Source organism: Balaenoptera musculus, chromosome 21 (assembly GCF_009873245.2).
Source record: "Balaenoptera musculus isolate JJ_BM4_2016_0621 chromosome 21, mBalMus1.pri.v3, whole genome shotgun sequence".
Lineage (NCBI taxonomy): Eukaryota > Metazoa > Chordata > Mammalia > Artiodactyla > Balaenopteridae > Balaenoptera > Balaenoptera musculus.
In genome coordinates this window covers 12850368-12873931 of record NC_045805.1, presented here as the reverse complement: position 1 = coordinate 12873931, position 23564 = coordinate 12850368, and the positions used below count along the sequence as shown (strand labels likewise).

The following is a 23564-nucleotide window of genomic DNA, read 5'->3' as shown; positions in this document are numbered from 1 at the left end:
CTGTCAGGAAGTAAGTTAATCCATTTTCTTTTTTCTGTTAATTTCTACAACCTAAATGATTTCCAGTATGCTTCGAACGTACCTTTGTAGAAACGAATTTAACTGCAACGTCAAATGGAAAGACGGTTTCTATTGTTACAGTTTCATCCTGCAAGGAAATGTAAAGGGCACGATCAATGGCTTTTCTAAATCTTAACAACAAATGAAGTTTTAAAAACAGAAGGCATACAAAACACAATCGATTACTGATCAATAAATAATTCCAATTTAAAAATTAAGAAGCTAGGGTATTTCCCTTAGGTAGTATTTGTAAGAATCTATGTAGAGAGCAGACTAATAGTTCTAATTATCTATGGTTTTGTAACAGTTCACACTGCAAAGTGCTTTCTCATGCATTATTTATCTCAGGATCTAGCAACAGTGGGCAGGGCAGGCATTGTCACCATTTTACAGAAGAAGAACCAGAAGTTAAGGAAGATTAAGTGATTGGCCTTAAGCCACAAAGCTAGTGGTGCAAAGCCTAGAATCTGGGTCTTCTTTTTGTCTAAGTCCTTTACCTCACCTTGACTCAAGACAACTAAAACAATGATAATGATAATAATAATAATAATAATAATAATGATGATGTAATATGACATAGCATTATAATCACTGCACACATATTATGAAATGCTCATAGTAACTCAAGGAAACAGACACCAGTATCACTGCCATTTTAAGATGAAGTGGTCACACAGCTGGCAGGTGACAAAGGCAGAAACTGAACCAAATCTGACCCCGGAGCCTGGACTCTCAACCATCCTGCTCCATCTCCTCTGTACACGGCTGTACAAAAATCAGTGGGCTTATAAAGCAGAAACTAACACACCACTGTAAGCAATTATACTCCAATAAAGATGTTAAAAAAAAAACAACAAAAAACAAACAGTGGGCTTACTACATCTTTTATAAAAACAACCCACACTGTTGGTGAGAAACTTTTAAAAAAGACCATGTTGGGTTAAAACTCAGGCTGTAAGGCCAAATAGATCTGGATTTTATTCCTGGCTGGATACATACTTACTAGCCATGGAGACCTTGGACACAGTGATGTGACCTTGGGAAGGGTATATGGTCTCTCTAAGTCTCAGTTCATTAGTCCTCACAAGGTTGTTATGATAATTAAATGAGATAATGCACACAAAACACTCAGTGAAATGCCAACATCCTTTTTATTATTATATGCTTCAAATTATTTCCTCTCTCAATTATTATCAAGCTATCCCACCCCTCTAGGTGGTCACAAAGCACTGAGCTGATCTCCCTGTGCTATGCGGCTGCTTCCCACTAGCTATCTATTTTACATTTGGTAGTATATATAAGTCCATGCCACTCTCTTACTTTGTCCCAGATTACCCTTCCCCCTCCCGGGTAAAATAATTTTGAAAAATAATCATTAGAGCCTTTTGCGAAGCTTCACAATACACACTAGCAAATTTAAATGCTGTGCTAAGTCCTGAAGTAAAAATATCTGTTTAACACCCTTTAACCCAGTATTTTCCAAACATATTTGACCAATTAATTCTTTTTTTGGGTAATATCTATTTCTATTCCTCAGAATTAGCGTCCCTTACAAGCACATCTTGGTAATGGACTGGCTGATAGAAGAATAAAAACATTCTTCTCTAAAAAAGTGGCATGTACCTCGATGATCTCATGTACCTCGATGATCTCATGTACCTCGATGATCTCATGTCTTGAGAACACTGCTTAAAGATGTAGCAGCACACTTGTTTCGCTCGAGTTCAGGATAGTTACGAGGTAGCAAACAATTATTTCAAAGTACATTCCAAGTCTACCATCAACTTCATTATCAGAAGCAGAAACAACATCCAAGGCTTAGGACTTTAAATCTGCACAGAACTTTAACATTCTTATTTTATAGATGAGGAGACGGAGGTCAAAAGGAGTTACTTGGCTGACCTGAGTTCAGGATTTAGGAGGCAGTGCTGAGACTGGCACCCTTATCTCCTACTTCACCAGCAGGGTTTTTTAATTACATCAGGCTGGTGAAATTTTTGGCAGTATATCATATGCCTTCCTCCCTCCCACTTGGGAAATCCTCCTGAACTTGAACTCTCTAAGGATGGTTTTGCTTCCCAGTGACTTATAAAACAGCCTGCGGCCCAGCCCTGTGCAGTGACCAAACTACAAACCCCCAAATTCCTAGGTCTTCTGCTCTGCTGGACTGAGGACCCCGTTCCTAAGAAAAGGCTGCCAGGACTAAGAAGATACCAAATATCATTATTTTCCATTAATAAAAGGGGATACAAGCATTATATACAATGTGGGTAAGTCTATATAAAAACACGTCCCCCTGCAATCTCTTGAAACAAAAAAGACCGATAAGAAACACATCAAGGAGTTAATAGCAGTTGCCTCTGAGCTGTTGGACCTGGAGCTTTCTTATTTCTTCCTCATCAATGTGCACTCACCAAAAAATGATGTTCATAAGAATCTTTTTTACTAATAGAAGAACTATTCCACAAAGGGAGACCTCCCTCCCACAAGATCTTCTTCATATTAGCCAACTTACAGATTTTATCTAATGTGTGATTTTATAAAGAAGCAGATAGGTTTAGAGTCTCAAGACTTTTTTGCATGAGATCTCAAACCTTTTGGTTCTCTGTACAAAAAACCATATAGGCCAATTTTCTAATGTTTGAGCGATGAATACCATATCACATCATTTATAATAAACATAAATGGTAAAAAAAAATCAACAGATGTTTCATTAAAACTTGTAATGGGCTATAAGCACCTATGCTGCTTATTTTACAGGTTAACTAAGATAATACAAAATAGGAAACACTCCAAATATGGTATTTCTCGAAGTAGCTATGAAATAAATACCTTGTGACACTTGCAAACAATTTCTTTTCCTTCAATAGTTGTATTGATCAGGTAAGAAACATACACAAGAAACATTCTTGAGCCCACTGTTCCACAGCGAACATATAACATTTTTTCCAGCTGCAACAAAATAAAAGCATTTTAGTTTAATTAATATTACAGAGATTGCCTCCTAATATATATTCTAGGATAATGCTCCCACCTTTTAGAGTTTACTGTACCAACTGGCTAAATTCTTGAACACGTTTTATAGCTGTTCCTGTCGCAGCATGAGTGGGATCATTACTACTCCATCTTTTTTTCATTACCATTCTCAACTTCCCAAGAATTCTTTGTGTTTGGTTTGGAAATAAAAGTTGACCAAAAGGTTATTTAACTAAGCTACAAATTTCGTGTTATTTAGTTATTTTATCAGGCAATGAATTCTCCATATTAGCATCATTTGTTCTAAAATCCCTTGTATAAAAACTGAAGACATTTTACACATTAAATATGTGCAATGTGTATAAAATGTGCATTAGTTAAACCACTTTTTTAGTCTCGGGATATGCTGTTAAAATGCTCTAAAACTAAAACTCACTACATATTTAACACTACAACCAAACCGATTTCCTCTCCAGTCACAGGTGGCCAAGTTCACCTGCTCCCCGGGATGCAGGTCTCCGACAGGAATGTCCGTGAGTAGAGCCGGGTAGGACTCATCACACAGTTCTGTTCCATGAAGAGTCACGTGAGTTTTCTGAGTTAAATTGGCATCCTGTCCTAAAAGTATGAATGTTGGCGTTTTAAAAATACAGGAAATTCAAACGTTATCTTGACAATCAATACTGCATAGAGAGCACTAGGTCATAACCATTTTTTGAACAAACTTCCTGCAGTTGATGTCATTGACGTTTATTTTATGTTGGATCAGCACGGCTCAAATGTTAAAAAGGCAAGTTTACCGGGTTTTAAACCAGCAGTGAGCTTCACGTCTCTGATGGGGGTCTTCTCGTGGGATTGCACAGTCACAACCAAACAGTACATTTCGTTAGTCAGGGCAGGAGGGTCATGTCGCAGATGGACAGAAATGTTTGGAACTCTGGAAATGATCCTTTGGGAAAAAATGTTAGCTAAGTCACTGATTTTTTTAAAAGAAACAAAGTATTCAAAGTATTCAAAGTATTCAAAAGAAGTGAGGTGACCTTCCACCATCCGCCCACCAGGCCGACTCACATGGTGCTCGCCTGGATCACTATGCTGTCCCAGTGAGCCTCGCTGTCGGGGAGCCTGGGCCTTCTTTTGAAAGAACGGGAGGCCTGTAAGGCTTCCTGGGTGGAAGCGGCGTCTCCTCCTCCTCCCTGCCAATTCAAGACCACGCATCTTCCTGCCTCGTTGCCCAGAACCAGATCCAGGGATGTGATCTAGAAGGAGGAGGTCCGTTACAAACGCCATCTCATACCAGTTCGTCACCATCCCCCCCCAACAAATTACAGGGTGGGCTGCTGGGCTATGGCGTTCCTCGGACCCACGACGTGACAGAGGTCAGAACACCTGCTGTGGGAGTCCGATCCCGGACCCTTCTCAGCTGTGACACGGACTAGCCGTGTGTGGGGTTTCAACCTCTTCACCTTTAAACAAGGATAATAACCTGACTCCCCAGCTCAGACACGACGGTGCGGTGCTGCTATCTCAGTGCCTGGCATGGTGCCTGAAGGCGCAGACACTGAAGCAGTGGCTGCTGAGTGAAATAAATGAATGTTCTGCTAACCATTAACATACTCACAAGCTAACTCCTAGTGCCACACATATTCTTCCTGACGACATCAATGGTATTAGCAATGAAATTCTTTATTAATTGAATATATGTCCTTTCCACTAAATCCATTAACAAATATACTCAAAATAGTATTATTAATTATGATTTACATCTGGTAGGCTTCCTTAGGTACCTCGTAAAAAATTAAAACATGTCATGAGGGATTTAGCCAAAATCATGCAGAGTTTTTTTTTTAATGAATAAGCAAAAACTCTGGATATTGGTTAATAATAAAATCAACAGATTCACAGAACTTATTATGAGAATATAGGGGGTACAGTCTTAAGTTTTTGTCTTAGAAACCGTCTCAAGTTCACATTCGCCGACCATTCCCATTCCAGCCATGAAAGCAGCACTTCATGAGAGCTCACCTCGTCCTAATCACTATTCCAGGAAATTTACATTAACTAACTGATTTAATTCTCATGAAACATTGCGAAGTAGGTAATGTTACTATCCCCACTTTATAGATGAAGAAACGGAGACACAATGAGGTCAAGTAACTGCCCAGGGCCACAAGCAGGTAAGCCAGAGAGCTGGCGTTGAAACCCACGCAGCTTGGCTCCAGAGTTTATGCTCAATAAAAATATGACTTTCATCACATGTTTCTGAAAGGCATTTTAATTATCTACATTAAATGAATCCTTTGAAGTATATATCTTCATTTTTTCTTTAAAAATATGCAATCAGCAATGTTTAAACGTCAAAATGATATAGCTCTTTAGTGTGAATTATGTCATATTTTACAAAATATAATTACTACATTATAGAATACATATATATATATATATATATATATACACACACACACAGTTTAAAATTCCTTAGCTGATTAGGCAGCCATTAAAAATGAGGTTGGTCTCATGTACTAACAGGAAATGATGTCTAATATATCACTATCAAGTGAAAAAAGCCAACTACTGAATATTATGTATAACATATTCTCACTGAGGGGAAACCTACCAAAAAACCATAATGAATGGTTTCCCTTGGGAAGTCCAAGTGGAAGATTTTCATTTTTTACTTAATAAACTTCTGTGTTATTTTTATTGTAATTTTTTCTGACATACATATTATTACTTTTATCATTTAAAATATTTTTTAAACACATTTCATAACTAACCTCAATTTTCTTTCCCACATCTTCAGTTTTTGCCACAAATTTAAATAAAAACTTCCTTGTTTTACCAGGAACTAAGCACATCTTTCCCTGAGTCAAATTTTCTAAAACGTCGCTTGCTTTGGATGCATCTTCGATTACACAGAACTGGTTGTATTCCTGAAAAAGAGGTGAGCAAAGGTCACGGTTTATGAACTCAAATGTCATATGTTTTGCTAACACTAAACACCGAATTACTTGGAGCTTGTTAAGGTTAACTGCACTGAAACTGAAGCATTATGAATTTGTTATTAATAAAAGAAAAAGTATTTTTATGCCAGATGGTAGCAGTTAACCACTCATTGTTGCCACAAGATAAAGACGGTTCACACAGAAGCTGACCTCTGAAAACATTTATTTAGCCATCCCTTTCCTGGAGACAGAAAGAAAGATTTATTCTTTGTTTTGCATCGGATGCTACTGTCTATCATCTTTTCTTAAAGAGCTTCCTTTTTACCTGGCTTCTGTGACACTATAATATCTCCTGTTTTTTCCCTCAAAGGTCTTTTTTCCCTCTTGTTCCACTCAATCAGAGGTTCCAAAAGTTTCAGTCCTTGGCTTTTGGTTCTGCTTTTCTCTTTATGTTTATTTCACTGCAAAGTCTTTCCATGTCTACATATTCTGCACCTCTGTGCTAATATCTCCCACATAAAAACTTCTAATTCTGACCTATTCCTTAACTAAAAGCTTATATCCACAATTGTCTCAGGGATAATTCCACTATCACTTCAAGTTCAGCATGTCCAGAACTGAGTGTCTAGCTACCTTCCCAGAAAAGCACACTCCTTACAGATGAATAAACAGAGACATCTTTCATATACATATCTAAGGGATCACCATTCTCATCCTTTCAATAAATACTGAGAACTTTCCAGGAGCCATCTTCTATCCCAGCAGGTGAATTATCTTCACAGAAGATTCTAATACAGCTAAGTTTTATACCTTCCTTCTAATTTTCATTTCTTTTTTTTTTTAAAATTATTTATTTATTTATTTATTTATGGCTGTGTTGGGTCTTCGTTTCTGTGCGAGGGCTTTCTCTAGTTGCGACGAGCGGGGGCCACTCTTCATCGCGGTGCGCGCGCCTCTCACTATCGCGGCCTCTCTTGTTGCGGAGCACAGGCTCCAGACACGCAGGCTCAGCAATTGTGGCTCACGGGCCTAGTCGCTCCGCGGCATATGGGATCTTCCCAGACCAGGGCTCGAACCCGTGTCCCCTGCATTGGCAGGCAGATTCTCAACCACTGCGCCACCAGGGAAGTCCTAATTTTCATTTCTATTCCAGGCTTATGAAGCCTCGTACCCGCTACTTTTTTCCTTGTGATTTGCATCTTGAATTTCAAGTAACATATATTCAGAATACAACTTTAAAAACAAATTGCTTTATATTTTATTTTAATATTTTTATTAGTTTAATTATAGATGTGGTCTCTGTTGCTAAAAGGGAAAAAGGAAGGAAAAGAAATGGAATAGTAGGCTATGATGTGAAAAGTAAAATGAGAGCCTTCCTTGACCCTCTAAATTCCAGATTTAGAATATTTCATAGTGAGTAAAAAAAAAAATTGTCTGTCCTCTTGGAGCTTACATTCTAGTAAGAAAAACAAGTAATTTACCAAATAATCACATGACGAGAGTGAAACCACAGCTGTGACAAGTACTATGAAGGGTTATGTGAGCCTGGCTAGGTCAATCAGTCATGTAGGTCAGGGAAGGTGACACTGAGGAAGTGAGGCTTTTAAGGGGATAAAACATGAGGAGGAATTAAGCAAATAAAAGAGGAGGGAAGACCAATCCAAGCATAAGAAACAGCACATACAAAGCTCCTGTCCTAATCCTATATGATCTTACTTATATGTGGAATCTATAACTTACTCATAGAAACAGAGAGTAGAATGAGGACTGCCATATGCTGGGCGTTGGCAGAAATGGGAAGATGTCGGTCACAGGGTATAAACTTCCAGTTATCAGACAAATAAGTTTTGGGGATCTAATGTATGGCATGGGGACTATAATTAGCAATACTGTATTATTTACTTGCACGTTGCTAAAAGAGTAGATCCTAAATGTTCTCACAAAGACAACAACAAAAAGGTGATTATGTTAGGTGATGCATGTGTTAACTAACCTTATTATGGTAATCATTTTGCAATATATGTGTATCAAATCATCATGTACACTTTAAACTTACACGATTTTATATGCCATATCTCAATAAAGCTGGAAAAATAAACTGTTTTGGGCCTGCAAAAACCAAACAGCCCATCCTTTATCCATCCTATCCCCATTCTGTATCCCCTATATACACTCAGCAATCCACACTTACCCATTTCTAAATGCCTCTTATCCCTTTATCTCCATGACCATCACTAGCATCCTAATCCAAATCCTCATACTTTCGTACCTGGGTTCATACAAAGAGCCTCTGGTTTCTAAAATATCATTTCTTTCCCTCTATTTTGCTACTGGAATAAAGTTTCTTAAACATAAATTTCATGCTCTTGCTTTAAAATTCTCAAAATAATTAGAAGGAATCCTTGGATAATGGTTTGAAGTTGAATAAAACATACTAATCTTCAAGTGACCCAGGTTCATTTAACCAATTCTATTACAGGGACATTGCTCAGTTCTTATGAGTCAAAAAAAAAACTATTTAAACAGATAACATTGCTTCCTTACCACCATCCAATAAATAGATAGATAACGAATAAATGAATGAACAAATCAATCTTAAAAGACTTCTACTGACACTTCCCAGCCTGACTCTGCTTAACTCTCCAGGCTCCTCTACGCCACCCAGCCTAACTCCCACTCACCCCACCTATAATCCTCTGCTCTCGTGAGGCTGCTGCCTCCACTTGCCTAAAAACACAGAACAGTCACTCCTGTTTCCATTCAGCGTTTTCTCATTGCCAAACACATCCTTTCCCTCTCATCTTTTTAAACCTATCTTAATTGCGCCTTCAATTTTGAAACTTCCTCTCTTTTCTCCGGCATGCCTGCCGTAACAGTGTTTCTAGCCTACACACATCATTTAGTCCTCAATACCCATTTAGGCAATCTGTGAGCCAGTCCTGGCCTTGCTCCCAAAATGCTTATATTTTAGTGGGGTTGACATATGCTAAACTTTTTCAGGTTCACCATGATGCTAAAAATATTGTAACTCTCAATAAATGCTTGCTGGTTAACGGCTCAATATACTTTCTGTGTGACCAGAAAATTAGAAGTGAGCTTATAACTGAAACAGAATGTAATCAAGCACTTGACTATATCACACTATAAAAATGTTCGAATGTAGGAAATATAGTACGATCCCAATTCTGGAGAAAAAAGTTGCTTATGTATGCGTGCACGTAAGATGTCTAGACTATTCAAGAAGTTAATTGTGACGCCCCCTAAGGAATGGAATTGGAGGAACACACATTTACTTTCTACTTTATATCCACCTATTCTACTTTCATTTCTTTAACATCAAACATATAACAGTTTTATAATATAAAGCTAACACCAATGTTAGAATAAAACAAATGATTTTGAAAATTATATTCATTCTGAATACATCTTATTTGAAATTCAAGATACATATTACAAAACTTTTTGTCTATGTGTAGACAAAGTTCTTAGGTTTCCTAAGCAGGGAGTGAAAACAAAAATTAGAATAGGAAAGTGTAAAACTTGAATTGTGGATACAGAAGTTGAGAACTATAAATACATTTATTTTTAAATAGACTCTATCAAAATACATTTGTTAATATGAAACCATTAAGACCTAAAATTCACTAAGCACAATAAGCTTATTGTAAGCTACAATAAGATACACACATGGTAAAAACACATTAAAAGGTACCATTACCTGATTATTAAAGCTGACACAGAGCTTAGAAAACCTAATGGGATGTGGACAATCAGCCTTCAGATAAATATCGAACTGCACGGGAACATCGACATGAAAACTTGGGGCGTGGAACTTGGCTTTGCATTGCACTAGAAATAAAACAAAAAGGGCTGAGTCAGACATCACCAGACACGCTAGACACACACACATTATTCTCTGATCCACGTCTACTCTTCAGAAAGGAAACAGCTACACTGGATATTCTTACTGACTTCTGCACCTGAAGCATTTCAAAAGACATAAATCAAACCAAATTTAAATAAACTCTAGCTCCAAAACCTCTCTAATTTTAAAAACATGGTTCCTCCTAAAATGTAACTGACATAGGATTTTAAAGAAAAAAGAACCATTTTGTTATTTTTAACTTATTTCAAAATACCTGCCTAGACAATAAAGCATAAACTTTTTAAATAACTGTCTTTTCAAATGCATTTCAAATAACATCTGAACTACAGATGAACAGAGTAAATTTTAAGACCTCAACTAAGTATTTAAAATTTTGACCATCTTTAAAGGCGATGGGCAGAAAATTAAAAAAAAAAAAAAAATCACACAGTTCATCTACAAAATGATTGTACTTGGAAAATTCTTTGACTTTATTATTCTGTGTCTATTTATTTTATAGAAATAAGCACGATTTCTCTAAAATAATACTGTAGACGTTGGTTACCCACCAAATGGCACAAAGTCCTGTACGCCTATTGTGAAAAGATTGCTGCCGGCCAGAGAAATTCGGTCCGCCCACAGCTTCTGAGCAGTTTTCACAGCTAAGATATCACAGTCAGGTTCAGGATCAGGACTTTCATTCTGCACCAACATGGAGTTAAACATCTGTTCAGCTAGTTATATAAAATACACATATCCAGATACAGATTTTATATAAAGAATTCCAACCTACCATTAAAACATTTATGAGGTTCTTTTCTATCCGAGATTTCTGGTCATCTTTCAGAGTTGAAGCTAATAGGAAGGAAGAAGGAAGAAAATTAGAACTACAAGACAGGCAAGTAAGCCCACTACCCCCATTTCAGGTATTAAAACCCTGCAGATAAATCTCTCTTCTAAGATGGCTAAGCACAACTCCGGAAAACTGACAGCACAGCTTTCTAAAAGTCAGCCCCAATGCTTGATGTATGTGCGTTTGAACTCTATGTGAAAAATTATTTTATGCCATATTTTAAAAAGTAAGGCAGATTTTTCTCAACTACAGTAAGACCTTCAACTATAACAAGTTCCAATAAAGTATAAAACCCCTTCACTCCGCCAAGTGACTTGCATGTGATAACAGTACTACCAGATATTCGATACTGAATTATTCTTCCAATTTAAAGAAGCTAAAGATGCTATGTAATTGTAAAGATTCAGAATTTTACTGAAAGAACATCAAGTTACCTCTTCCAAGGAGTTCTAGGGAATAAGTGATGTAATCTTTCAGTTGGGCCATGAGGTAGGAACACTTCAGAGCTGTGGTCAGTATAGACGTGAGCAGGGTCCACCATCCTTCACTCCGATAATCACACATCACATAATCCAGCAACCTAACAGAGGACAAAATGTCAGACAGGCCGAGACAGCTTCACAAGGAAGGGTTTGAAGAGTTCATGGAGAAACTAAAATAAACTGCTTTACTCATTTTATATAAACTTCAGAAAATCTTACTGAAATAGTTTAACAGGTATTTTCACATTAGGTAAATGTGAGGTTTCCTAAGACTCTGATAATGAATGTACCAGCAGACAATACTTGAATAAATATCACGGAAATGGTGTTTAATAGAAGTAGGAATAAATATGGAAATAATAAATCCTTCAATACAGATTTCCATGCTAATTCTGCTGCAAGGGAATCAGAATACTTGTAAAAATAAATAGTGAACAGAACTCACTTCAAAGCTTTGCTATAATCCTTTGCATAATAATATTCCTCTCCCATTTGAACCACTATAAAGGAAAAAAGACTGTATGAACATAATTTAAAATTACTCAAAGTTGCACAAAGTTGTGGCATGTTACGGATACCTACTCAGATGACTTTTCATTCTTGGACACTTATATTTCTTAAATTGCGCAACAGCATTGCTCAGAAGAGTTATTATTATTTCCTGTTAGAAAAGATAAAATGTGAAACATTCCAATAAAAATAGTCTCATGTTTTCCTGGAATACTGTAAAAAATAGTTTATACTGGAAAAAAGACTTACAGAGTGAACAACACTTCTCTCCTTCAGCTGAATGGCAAGAATCCCCACCTTCTCTTTTTCGGGATCAGAAAGATCAAAACCTGTATAAGATAGGACACAACCCATTTCAGATAGCTCATTTAACACAAATCCTTCACACGAACACTGGATGTGTACACTCCTTGAATCCTTCGTATACAATGTACTTAAGATTCTTAAACATTCTAGAATTCTAAAGATTCTAAGAGACAGCTTTATTAGCATGGAATCTTCTCTGTGGTCTCTGTTCCGAAGGGTATGTTACTGAGCTCTGTACTCTTTTGCCCAGTGGAATCAACCACCTCAAAAGTAATGCCAATATCATTTTCTAGACAAAATACATTTCCTGTAGATTAAAGTAAATAATTTCTTAACAAAAAGTTTAATGGCCACAGAAATTGCTCAAATTAAGTGTGTATAAAACAAAAAAGATAGAGAAATTATTTTTAAGGTGGCTCAAGTAATGATGTTCTAAAATGGCAAACATAAAAAACCGTTAAACTTAACTGGAATTAAAATATTTAAATATTTTAAACTGTTTAAATTTAAATTTAAACTGATAAAAAAAAATAAATATAAATAAATAAAATAATAAAATAAAATATTTAAATAGACCAGAGTGGCTTATTAATTGTGTCATTTAAGACAACAGATCTCCAAATGTTTTAGTCACATCCACATCTTTAATTATAAGTCATTCTAAGACATGGTGATAAAAACAACACATTTTTAAAGTAAATCTTAAACAGTGTTTAAAAAGCACATATTTTTACCTCAACATAATTTGTTATACTAGTGCAGCCATGGAAAAATTAAGATAGCAACCTTCTGCTTTTGAGGCTGAGAGAAAGGGAAAAGAGGAAAAATTATTTACTTAGTATTCCTTGTCGCCACGATCGTTGTCCGTAGAAGTCAAGAAGTCCTGTTTGCGTTTCTAAGGGATCAGGGTTGGGGTACGTTACAGAAGCCTGTAAGTTAAAACACAACCCATCAAAACCAACTCTTCCTCAATCTTTGTTAGAATAAAAAAGCTTACATAAATACGAATAACACATTCAAATATCAAAGTTGTGAATATTTTAACATAAATTAAATTTTCATAAAATTAAACAAGAAATGTTTCATTTAATATTAGGTAGTCTTATAAAAATTAAATGGAATAAATCAACCTGATTCTGACAAATGATTTCATAGTAACTAACTGCTCTACATATTCTTTTAACTTCTAAACCAGTAAAAATATATTACAAATTAAATTTGATGGTTATTCCATATGTATAAGTGTTTTCTGTGCAAATAAAAATAATGTTATAGGACTTTTGAAAAGACATTATTTTCCTTTTTTATCGCATGTGTATTAAGTCTTGGTATTGATGGGGGAAGGATATTTTTGGCACCAGAATTTATAAATTTATACCACTTTTCTTTTTTATAACTTTTCCCTCTAAAACCAAAATGTAATACAAGTAATTGTTAAAAAATGCAGAAAATGTCCAAAAGGAAAAGGATAAAAATTTAAATTACCTATAGACCTACTACCACTGTTAACAATGTATATACATTATTCTTCCAGATTTTGTATGCAAACGTTTATTCGTCATCAGCTGAAATAATTTTTCAACCTGCTTTTTTCTTTTAAATACATTCTGTATATCGCACCATATCATTAAAGATTCTTCCAAAACGTTATTTTTCATGGCTGCCTGCTGTTCCACATTGTAACAGATTCCCTATAGCTGTTCACATTGTTATTTTTATTTTACATTACAATTAATAAATCTGTCAGAACAACTCTATAAATAAATTTTAATACTTATCTCTTAGGATCTCTTATCTGCCTTAGGCTTCCTGAATATGAAATTCTGGGTCAAAAGACAGGCATGATTTTGAGGCTTCTTAAATTATTACTTGACAGAAATATTATTTTACATTCCAGCCAATATTTGCTAATGCCCATTTCCTCATATCCATACAAGACCCAGTTTTAATCACCTTTTAAAATACTGTGCTCAAATATAATATGCCAAACTTTTAAAATATAATACATGCAATGAAATTATACGTCATATACAAATAACATGGTAGAAAATAGTCTAGGTATATCATGATTTAAGGGGAAAAAATCCAAGCATTTAAAGTACTAATATGCAAACTGTTTTTTTTCTTTTTGAACAGTTTTTTAAGTAGCACTGTTGTTAAAATTCACCTATCTTCAGAGAAGAAATCTGAGGTTTTAAGTGAAAATAAACTGAAATAACTATGTGAATGTAAATATCTCTATCTATATACACACACCATGTTCTTATTTTAAAGGTGCTTATGGGAAAACTGGTATTTAAATATAACCATCCAAGAGAAAGGCAAAATGAAATGTCAAGTTTAAGAAAATACGCAGTTAACATCCTCAAATAGATTCTTTAGAGTTTTCCATAGAGGAGAACCCCAGGAAGAGAAAGAAGGCCAACGTTATGCTCTCCAGTGGGTCAAAATAAAGCACATTTCTCAGTGTCCTTCAAACTCTAGCAGTGATCACAGAAACAAAACAATGGATTTACAGTAAGGCATGGACTAAACTGTGGCTTTTATTTTAAAGTAACTTTCTCTCCTCTAAATCACTGACTTATCGCTAATCATAAATCAGTTCTTCAAAGAGAAACTTCTGCTTAATTCACAGGTGAAAATAGAGTACTCAGGCTAAAACTGAAAATAATCCTAATTCCTGAAAATATAAAAGATAAAAACTTGTTACATGCAAAGGCTTGGAAAAAACTATCAACACCAATCAGTATTATCTTCTTTCAAGAGAAGGTTAATAGATTTCCTAAATGCCAGATAACACAGGAGTCAGTGACTTACTTCATGGTTACAGAGGGTTTTCGTAAGCTGTTTCCGCTCCTGGGCATAGTATGCTGCCTGCTGGTAATAGAAACCAGGATTCTGAGTTTGAATAGCTGTCAACCCCAACTTGATAGCTTCATCAAATAAATCTCCAAAGGCCTGGAATCTTAAAGAAAAAAAAAAAAATCAAGAAATAAAAAAATGGAATTAAAAAGAAAAAGGAAAGAAAAAGCAGCTTACTTCTAGTAGTTATTCATCCTGGAACCATAACCTCAGCAGACTGTATCAAAATAATGCTACTGCTGAACTATTAATTGTGGGGATTTCTTTGTAAACACTAACACACACTAATCGTAGGTTACAGAAAAATTCTTTAAGTCAACTCTTCTGTGTTAGCAGGTCTTTATAAATATACCATCAAGCCAGATGTCAACATAGTTCCCACCACTCAAATACATCCATGTTTCTGGGAAAATTTTCATTTTAGCAATTTTTAGTCATCAGTCTCAGAGAGCAAGTTCCATGTCAGTAGGGATACTGTCTATTCACTGCTATATTCATGTGTATTTAGACACATGGTGGAAACTTGATATATATATATTGAATGAAAGAGATGGTCCCAGGAACTAGCTAATTTCCATTAAGAAACTGTATGAATCAGTATCTACAATTACTGGGAACATACTTATGGTGGATCATTAAAAACCTACTTACTGGCAAAAATCTTAGTTCGATTTAGAACCAAAGTCCATGCTAACTCCATTCCTCCAAACCCCAAGTATTTGTTTAAAAAACATTCTGAAAATACAATTTAAAACATACTGTTTAGACATCCATGCAGCATGCTCAAAAGACAACTCTGCACTTCCGATTTTTTTCTTACACAAGTCGATGTGCTTTCGGAACTGAGCAATTGCGTCCAGTGGGGTGTTGTGCTGAAAACACAGCCTACAGATCTGGAAGATGTAAAATCAACCCCAAAGTAAAGAAGAAAATCAAAGTCAAAAGGCGTATTCATTTAAAAATATATAAAAATTGAGACTAACTTTAAAAAGAGTATGGAATTTCCTTCTCTGAAGTTCAATAGAATTGAAGTGCAACAGAACTGATTTCCTCTATTAGAAAGGTTATGCTAAAAACAGAGGTTATGTCCCTTTGATTAATGAAATAAAATTATTCACTATTTGTAATGAATCTATTCTATACGTTGCAAAGTTTTTTAAAGTATAGAATAAAGAAATATTAAACCCAATGAAGAGCATAAAGACGGGCAAAAATGAAATATTTCCAACAGGTAACTGAGAAAGGACAGATTAACTTTCAGTTTTAGAACCGTCAGAAAGCTAAAGATTTTTTGTAGAACAATTAGAGCACAGTAGCCTCCATATCAAACAAGGATTACAGAAATTCTTGAAAAATTAACTGGGATGTTATTTCAAAGTAATAATCTATATGTATGTAGGGTAAATGAAAAAAAAAAAAGAAGAAACAAAGCCTAAATTTATTTCCACATGCTTATTACCACTTTTAATTTTATTTTTTTAGGTATAAGGGAATACACAAAAAGTTAAATCTCTCATCCATCCCTGTCCCTCAGCCATCCAATTTCCCTCTCTAGAGGCAACCAGCTCCCAGCATACATTTGGTGATATATTCTGTGCACAGACAAGTGTGTATGTGCATTTACAAATAAACTATTATTTTTATATAAATAGCATCACACTAAATATGCTGCTTTGTGCCTTACTTTTTTCACCTAACAATATATCTTGGATGTCATTCCATTTCAATGCATGGAGCTGCTTCATTCTTGATAGCTGTATAATATTTCGTTGTTTGGAGTTATAATTTATATTGACCAGTCAGTTATTGTGGGGTTGTTTCCAACCTTTTCCTATTACAAGAGGCAATAAATATCCTTACATATGTGATTTGCAAGTCTTAGCACATATGTGGGATAAATTTCCCAAAATGGAATTGCTAGGTCAAAAGGAATATCCACTTTAAATCTGCACTGTCATTGCAAAAATAGCCTCTATAGAAGCTGTACTAATTTACACCTACACAAGCAGTGAACAAAGTGTCCCTCTGCCCTTACATCACTAACCCAGTGCCAGCCTCTTTAAAAGATGAGTGTGGAAAGATTAAAAGCAAAACAAAAAGCCTCATCTGCCTTCTGGGGGTGTCTATTTCTACCATATACAACCTTAAAATGCTCACATAACACATATAAAAGTTTTCTCTAAGGGGAATAGGTACACCTTTTCTATGGCTGGCCATTAAACCAAGGAAGGCTCACCCAGTTCTAATAAGTTGCAGCTTCTAAAATTCAATACTGTAGGCAGCTTTCTTCTCACTCCCTCCTGCACCCACTTAAAAACAAACAAAATACCCTCCTCAAGGAGTTTTACAAAGATAAAACTCCTCTAAATGAGAACTCTGGGACCATAGCTCAAAACCAAGCATTACAATTAGGCTGTTAAAACCAGGGTGCTCCTTGAGATAAAGGACATAAAACAGCATAGCATAGTTCATCAAATACTCACTTTTCAGAGCAAGTGAGTCATCTGTATTTCCAAACTTTAAAAAGATACTCCAATATTTAAAGCCAAATTTTGTTTATTTGGAAGTAGAATTATTACCTTGTAGTTGATAAACCCTGCCATGGTCTTAATTTCCAGAATATTAGTTTCATGGGCTCTCAATTCATGTACAAGATTATAGGCGGTCCTGTAATTCCTAATATAAACATGGGGAAGGTAGTTAATTATGATATAAATTAATTTTAAGTAAAGATTCCTAAGAGCAAAATTATTAGAAATAACAGAAACAATATTTACTCAACATTTCTTAGCACTCAACAGCTCAATAATAACAGATACATAACAATCTCTGATGTCCTGAAAAATGATATGTTGGTTCATTATGTGTGGGAGGAATCAATGACTTTTCACTAAGAACAGAACCACTGTACACTGCTGTCATTAACATCTGTCTATAACGGATAGGAATTCAGTTGCAAAATGAAAGTAAAGTGGAAAAGTGTCCAGAGTTACATGACAAAATTAACATTCTGTTAAAAAAAATTAGTATTTTTTAAAAGTACCATGTTGAGCTTCTCAAACAAACAGAAATTGTATTAGCGAAGAAGGTGCTATCAAGACAGAGGTGGGTCAACAGCTTTAAACCCAAGTATCTCCACAACTGAAATGGGTATCACTGGTCTCGGGTATGGGCTGCAGTGGGGATGCCCTCAGGGCAGCGAGCGCTGAAGGAGAAATAGTGTGAGAAAGGAAAGCCTGATAGAAGATGGAAGGTAATGAGAAAATCTCAGTCTTCTCCAAAGTGAAGTGTTTGCTCCTAACTTCTCCACGTAACATTTTTCTTTCCAGAACTGTGTTTGAACAGAATTGGAATTGAGGGTGTTTCACTAATACACGGAAAAAAAATGAACTACATTAAAACCAACTAAAACTATGTGAAGTTGTTGAGATTTATAGAACACAATTTGGTGCTTAGCACCTCATTAGCAACAAAAGAGAGGAGGTTTCTGCAGTATTCCTCTGAATGACAGACTTATTTATTTCTCTGTTCCACCCTCCCATGTATATTTAGCCTCTCCTCAATTTTAGGATATATAGCTGGTTTTTATCCTTTTGCTACACTGGCACTGTTAATCTTAAAAAATTGAGTTAAAGCTAGAAAGAGATGTTTTATTAAACTGTGTTTAGTAAAATAAAAGCAAAGGGATAAAATGCCTAACCACTGCCAACACATCTGCAACTACTCTTCAAAGCTCTAAGCAGAGCCTTAGAATGAAAAATGGGACTTCCCTGGTGGCGCAGTGGTTAAGAATCTGCCTGCCAATGCAGGGGACACAGGTTCGAGCCCTGGTCAGGGAAGATCCCACATGCTGCGGAGCAACTAAGCCCGTGCGCCACAACTATTGAGCCCGCGTGCCGCAACTACTGAAGCCTGCATGCCTAGAGCCCGTGCTCCGCAACAAGAGGAGCCACTGCAATGAGAAGCCCGCGCACCACAATGAAGAGTAGCCCCCGCTCACCGCAACTAGAGAAAAGTCTGTGTGCAGCAACGAAGACCCAATGCAGCCAAAAATAAATAAATAAATAAAATTTAAAAAGAATGAAAAATGATGCTACTGGCAGGTATTATAAACTAAAAAAAAATTAATTAAAATAAAATCATAGTTGAATTGAATAAATGTACTACACACCTTAAGAAATTCAGTCTGATTCAGATAATGTTTAACACACATGAAACTTTGAAAATCAGTCTTAACACAAGGATTTTACTGAGTATACAAATAAGAAGTAGGTAACAGAATGGGAAAAATTTTAATATGTTTCTTTAGATCATGAAATTTAATTAAATTACACCAGAAAGCTTTCTGACACTATAAAATTTACTTCTGATAATAAAATGGATATATTTTTTAAAAAACTCAAATATATTCCATTTAACTAGAAAAATTAAAGTGAATATTACAAACCTGACTCTAACCAACATAAACATTTTAAACTTAAAGTTTGGTTGAGATTCAGAAATTGCCACTACTATGTTATTGTTAACATAAAGAAAAATTTACTTTGACAACTGTTAGAAACTTACTTCAGAGCATTTTGTGTATCTTGTTTCAACTCACTGAAGAAAGCTATTTTGAACTGATGTCTAACAAATAAAAGCTGAAAAGAAGAATGGAAAAAAAATATCATTATTACACATATTCTCTTAAAAATGTAAAAATTACAATAATGTTTAAGAGGAGACCTAAAAGTATAAAGGAAAATATCCAAAATTAAAGTTCAAGAATTATTCCAGTAAACAAGTGTAGTTAAGAAGGCTACCAAAATCTATCTTCAAGAGCTTTAAAGGCAAAGATGACAAAAGACAAAATAGTTTTTAAAAGCTTTAAAAAAAAAAAACTTCAAAAGCACAGAAGCCATTTAAAAAACATCAAAGTATTAAAGACATTAAATCATCTCCTCAAAAATAATCAATGATGAATAATCTACTCTAGAATGCTGCTATTATTTCCTTCTTTAGGAAAAGACACGTACCTGGTGTGTTGTTTTATTCAAAAATTCTTTATGAGATTTCACTCTTCTAATTTCAGTGTAGTAATAAGTCTGTGCATGTTCATAAAAGGCGTTTTCTAATCTGTTAAAAAAGACCAACATTCAAACACTGAAGTTATTTTAAACCAAAGTGTTTTCAAGAATCATATTTATAAGACCTGAAAGTAAAATCCTGACAGAGATAATGTCTGCTTTACTTCATGATTAAGATAAGAAGTAAAGCAAAATATAAGCTAAATTTTTAGATAAAAAAATCTAAAAAGAAGACCCACCAAAAGCCATTTAAAATTTTACAATCTAAGAAATAACTGATAAAAATAACTTTCTTGTAATTTGTAAAAATTAGGTCATCACTAATAATCTCCTATTATTTTACAATTTTATAAGTATGAAAGAAACAGATATCTAATACTCAATTAGATTCGATTATCTTTTGTGACTCTGACATTTAGGGTTTAAAGATTAAGGAAAATAATGGGAAAAGGACCAAAAATGAGAACTGGCAAATGAGGTGGAAATAACATTTGTGTAAATTAAATCCTGCTTCATTCTATAACTATGAGATTACAGGGGAACCAAGAAAATTTGCCCAGAGATGGATAAACAACTAAAAGTTCTGTTTGTGAAAATAAGTACATATCAGAAGTATCTTCCTAGGGCATGAAAGAAAGCTGAATTCAAAGTCAGATAAGGATTGAACTTCAAGGTTCTTCCTCCTCAGAATAAAACAGAGTTCTGAAGCTGCATTCAAAGGGTTTAAATACATCTAAGAAAAATATGTAAAAAAATGAAATAAAATGGAATAGTCAAAACTTTAAAAATTCAGTATATATTCTAGGTTATTTACCTTATAATATAACCCACAAGGTGGTCCGTATGGGGCAGTACAAACAAAGACTTCCCCGAGAGTTCACACGCATTGCACAAGGCTGCAGCCCTTTCGGAAGCAATGACATCTTCTCCTGTTGACAACAAGTGCCATAAAGAGAGAAAATAATTAATGCATTTTTTCTAAATGGACATTCCCCCAAATCAGTACAATATAATTAAGAAAAAAAACCCAAACCACTTTTCACCACGTCTATAAGACCCCTGGAATCCTTGAGAGCTCTGTGGGATGCTTAGAAGTTACACAGTACATATCTGTTAGGAGAACACTGTGGAATTTTCTACTAGGCCAAGATAGGCCAAGTAATGCCAACAGATATACCGCTTAATTGTTTCAATACCGTAACTAAAAATGGAAGCAATAGTTCATGAAAGTTGTTTCCATAACTATTTAAGATGCTTCAAGTTTCAAGATAGAAACAAAAAAAGTATTTTGGCTTCTAAAGTCTGAGATGGTAGAATAAATATGCACTTGAAACCAGGACATTTTCTTATAAGAAACTAGAAATCCTACAGCATTTTCTTTGCTCTATTGCAAATTAAGAAAAAAGTATTACGTAAGGAATATAATTTCAAATAGATCTCAGATAAGCAAAAAACCTTCTTTTTTAAAAATCAAGTGAATAACTCTTTTGTCAATTGATATGTGCCTCCCTGGAGGTAAGGGGAACTAGGGAGCAGGACTTGAGAAGATTTGCACTCTTTAATGTTTTTAGCTTTTACGATAAGCATTTACTCATGCATTATTGGTACTTTTTAAAGTTAACACACCATATTTCCCATAACTGAATGCATGAAAGATTTCAACATTAAAAACTATGCCTCCTGGTAATAAGAATTGGAGGGATAAACCAATCAATCAGTTATTAATTAACCTTTTGCTACCTGGGGGCAAAGGGGTTTTCTTCTGAATCAGAACCACTGCAACTTTTGTGTTTCTCCCTTGTAAACTCTGCCTGCAGTGGAAAAATAACAATAAAATTAGTTAAGTAATTAAACTGTTTTAACTTAAAAAATGTATTCAAGACTACATAAAATACAAGCTTGACAATTCAAAGAAAGACAAACTGCAACTTAAAAACCCCAAGATTGGGGGAACTCTTTTCCTACATACAAAGAAACATACATGCCACAATGATTTAAAAGTATAATCTCAGATAAAGCTTCTGTTCCTTACAAAAATCTGCTTTACAGGCAAAAGTTTAACATATACTTCAATGTAAAAGTTAACACTACAACTTATTTCTTTATAGTGATATATTAGAGTAGTCATCCAAAAGACTTACTTTGAAATAAATGGTGATAATGCAAAAAGTGTTTTATGAGACTAAATAGCAAACCACTGTATCTCCCCCCCAAAAAAATTATAATTGCAAGAAAAAGCATTTGGAAATTCAGGTCAATTTGTCTTAGAAATTTCTTCACATTGCTTACCATTCCCTAAGTTAATATTAATGCTACCTGCTAGGAAGTGAACAGGTTTCACTGGAGGCCAGTGACCCCCAAATGACTACTGCAGTCTTAACGGCACTCAGCTGCCTTCGATAAATGTCAGTAAACTCCAGATGTGAGTTTGACGCAACACAGTCAGCCTGACAAACGGGACCATACCTAACTATTTCCACTCTGGTCGCGCACTCAGACTGCTTTTCTTTCCACTGGGGCTCATCCCAGTCCAGTTCGTAGAACACGACCACCAGGGCTGGCACCAGATTCAGATGTTTATTCATCCAGCCTGTCTTCAGGATCCCTTTGGGAATGTACCATTCATACGAAGTTCTCTGCAAACATTAGCCAAAGTTGAAAAGAGGTATTTTGACAACACGAGCAGCAGAAACCACCTGTTATGGAGTGCAGGCACTTTCTCTGTATTTATCTCATTCAATATACACACGCCGGATTTTTAAGATGAGGACATTCAGGCTTACAGAGATCAGGCAAGAGCTAGCAAGTACTGGAGGTAGACTCTCAACCCTAGAGCCAGTACCATTTCCACTTAAAGACTGACCAAAGTCAAAGCATTTCTAATGATGTCAAGGCCTTCAAATACCCTGGAAGTAAACAGCCCTTTTCCCAATAAATTCTACTTATATTCCTCACCATCCCAGATTCTCTTCTTGTAAAAGCTGCTCAAATATTCCCTAAAACCCACTATGGCTTCATCTGCTTCGAAGTCATGTCACCAGGATGGCATTACACCTCACTTGTGGGTGAAAGAAAAAAATGAAGGACAATTCTTAAATACAGAAGCATAAGGGCAGTCACTGGGGGTCAGCGCTAAGTGCCACGTCGTGGGGAGGGGATGCCCTGAAGAACCCGGGTGAAATCTCAAGTTTCCCCCAAAGCACCCGCACTGGCCAGACTACTCCAGTTCACGCTGGTCCAGTGGTTATTCCACGTGAGGAAAGAGAGGACAGGAAGGAAATCTGACACAAAACACCTTGGGAACTCAGGAAAGAACCAGGAGGAGGAAAATGAGAATTCTGAAGAACGAATCCAGGAGGAAAGGGGTGAGTCGTGCTGGGCCGCTGGTCTTCCTTGACGCAAACACCACATTAAAAACAGTGTGTAAGAGCCAGGGGTGCTACTGCTCCGACAGTTTCAGAGAAAGCTCACAGTTTCTACGGCTGGATATATGAAACTGTGTCTCTGGTGTGTGAGTCTCAAACACATGCAAAAGAATCAGCAGGTGACCAAATCTACAGGTCCTACGCTCCCCTGAGTTTAACTGAGGACAGCCAGTATTGACATGCTTAATAAACACCCCAGGTGATGATATACTTG

General features: G+C 35.6%; 1 protein-coding gene across 2 annotated transcripts in view; it reads right to left on the bottom strand.

Moving 5' to 3' along the window:
* TRAPPC11 (trafficking protein particle complex 11) overlaps positions 1–23564 on the bottom strand; it is a 41703-nt gene that overhangs the window by 14468 nt on the left and 3671 nt on the right. For both annotated transcript variants that reach the window (XM_036838748.1, XM_036838747.1), the window contains exons 3-24: positions 22392–22561; positions 21666–21736; positions 20740–20854; positions 19875–19974; positions 19426–19499; positions 17439–17535; positions 15619–15752; positions 14815–14962; positions 12833–12926; positions 11941–12020; positions 11764–11842; positions 11627–11681; positions 11134–11279; positions 10640–10701; positions 10416–10548; positions 9700–9830; positions 5814–5969; positions 4108–4295; positions 3837–3985; positions 3533–3654; positions 2893–3012; positions 83–148 (exon numbers count right to left, since the gene is read on the bottom strand). In XM_036838748.1, the coding sequence (XP_036694643.1) occupies positions 83–148; positions 2893–3012; positions 3533–3654; positions 3837–3985; positions 4108–4295; positions 5814–5969; positions 9700–9830; positions 10416–10548; positions 10640–10701; positions 11134–11279; positions 11627–11681; positions 11764–11842; positions 11941–12020; positions 12833–12926; positions 14815–14962; positions 15619–15752; positions 17439–17535; positions 19426–19499; positions 19875–19974; positions 20740–20854; positions 21666–21736; positions 22392–22561 (2490 nt within the window). The remainder of the gene's footprint in view (positions 1–82; positions 149–2892; positions 3013–3532; positions 3655–3836; positions 3986–4107; positions 4296–5813; positions 5970–9699; positions 9831–10415; positions 10549–10639; positions 10702–11133; positions 11280–11626; positions 11682–11763; positions 11843–11940; positions 12021–12832; positions 12927–14814; positions 14963–15618; positions 15753–17438; positions 17536–19425; positions 19500–19874; positions 19975–20739; positions 20855–21665; positions 21737–22391; positions 22562–23564) is intronic.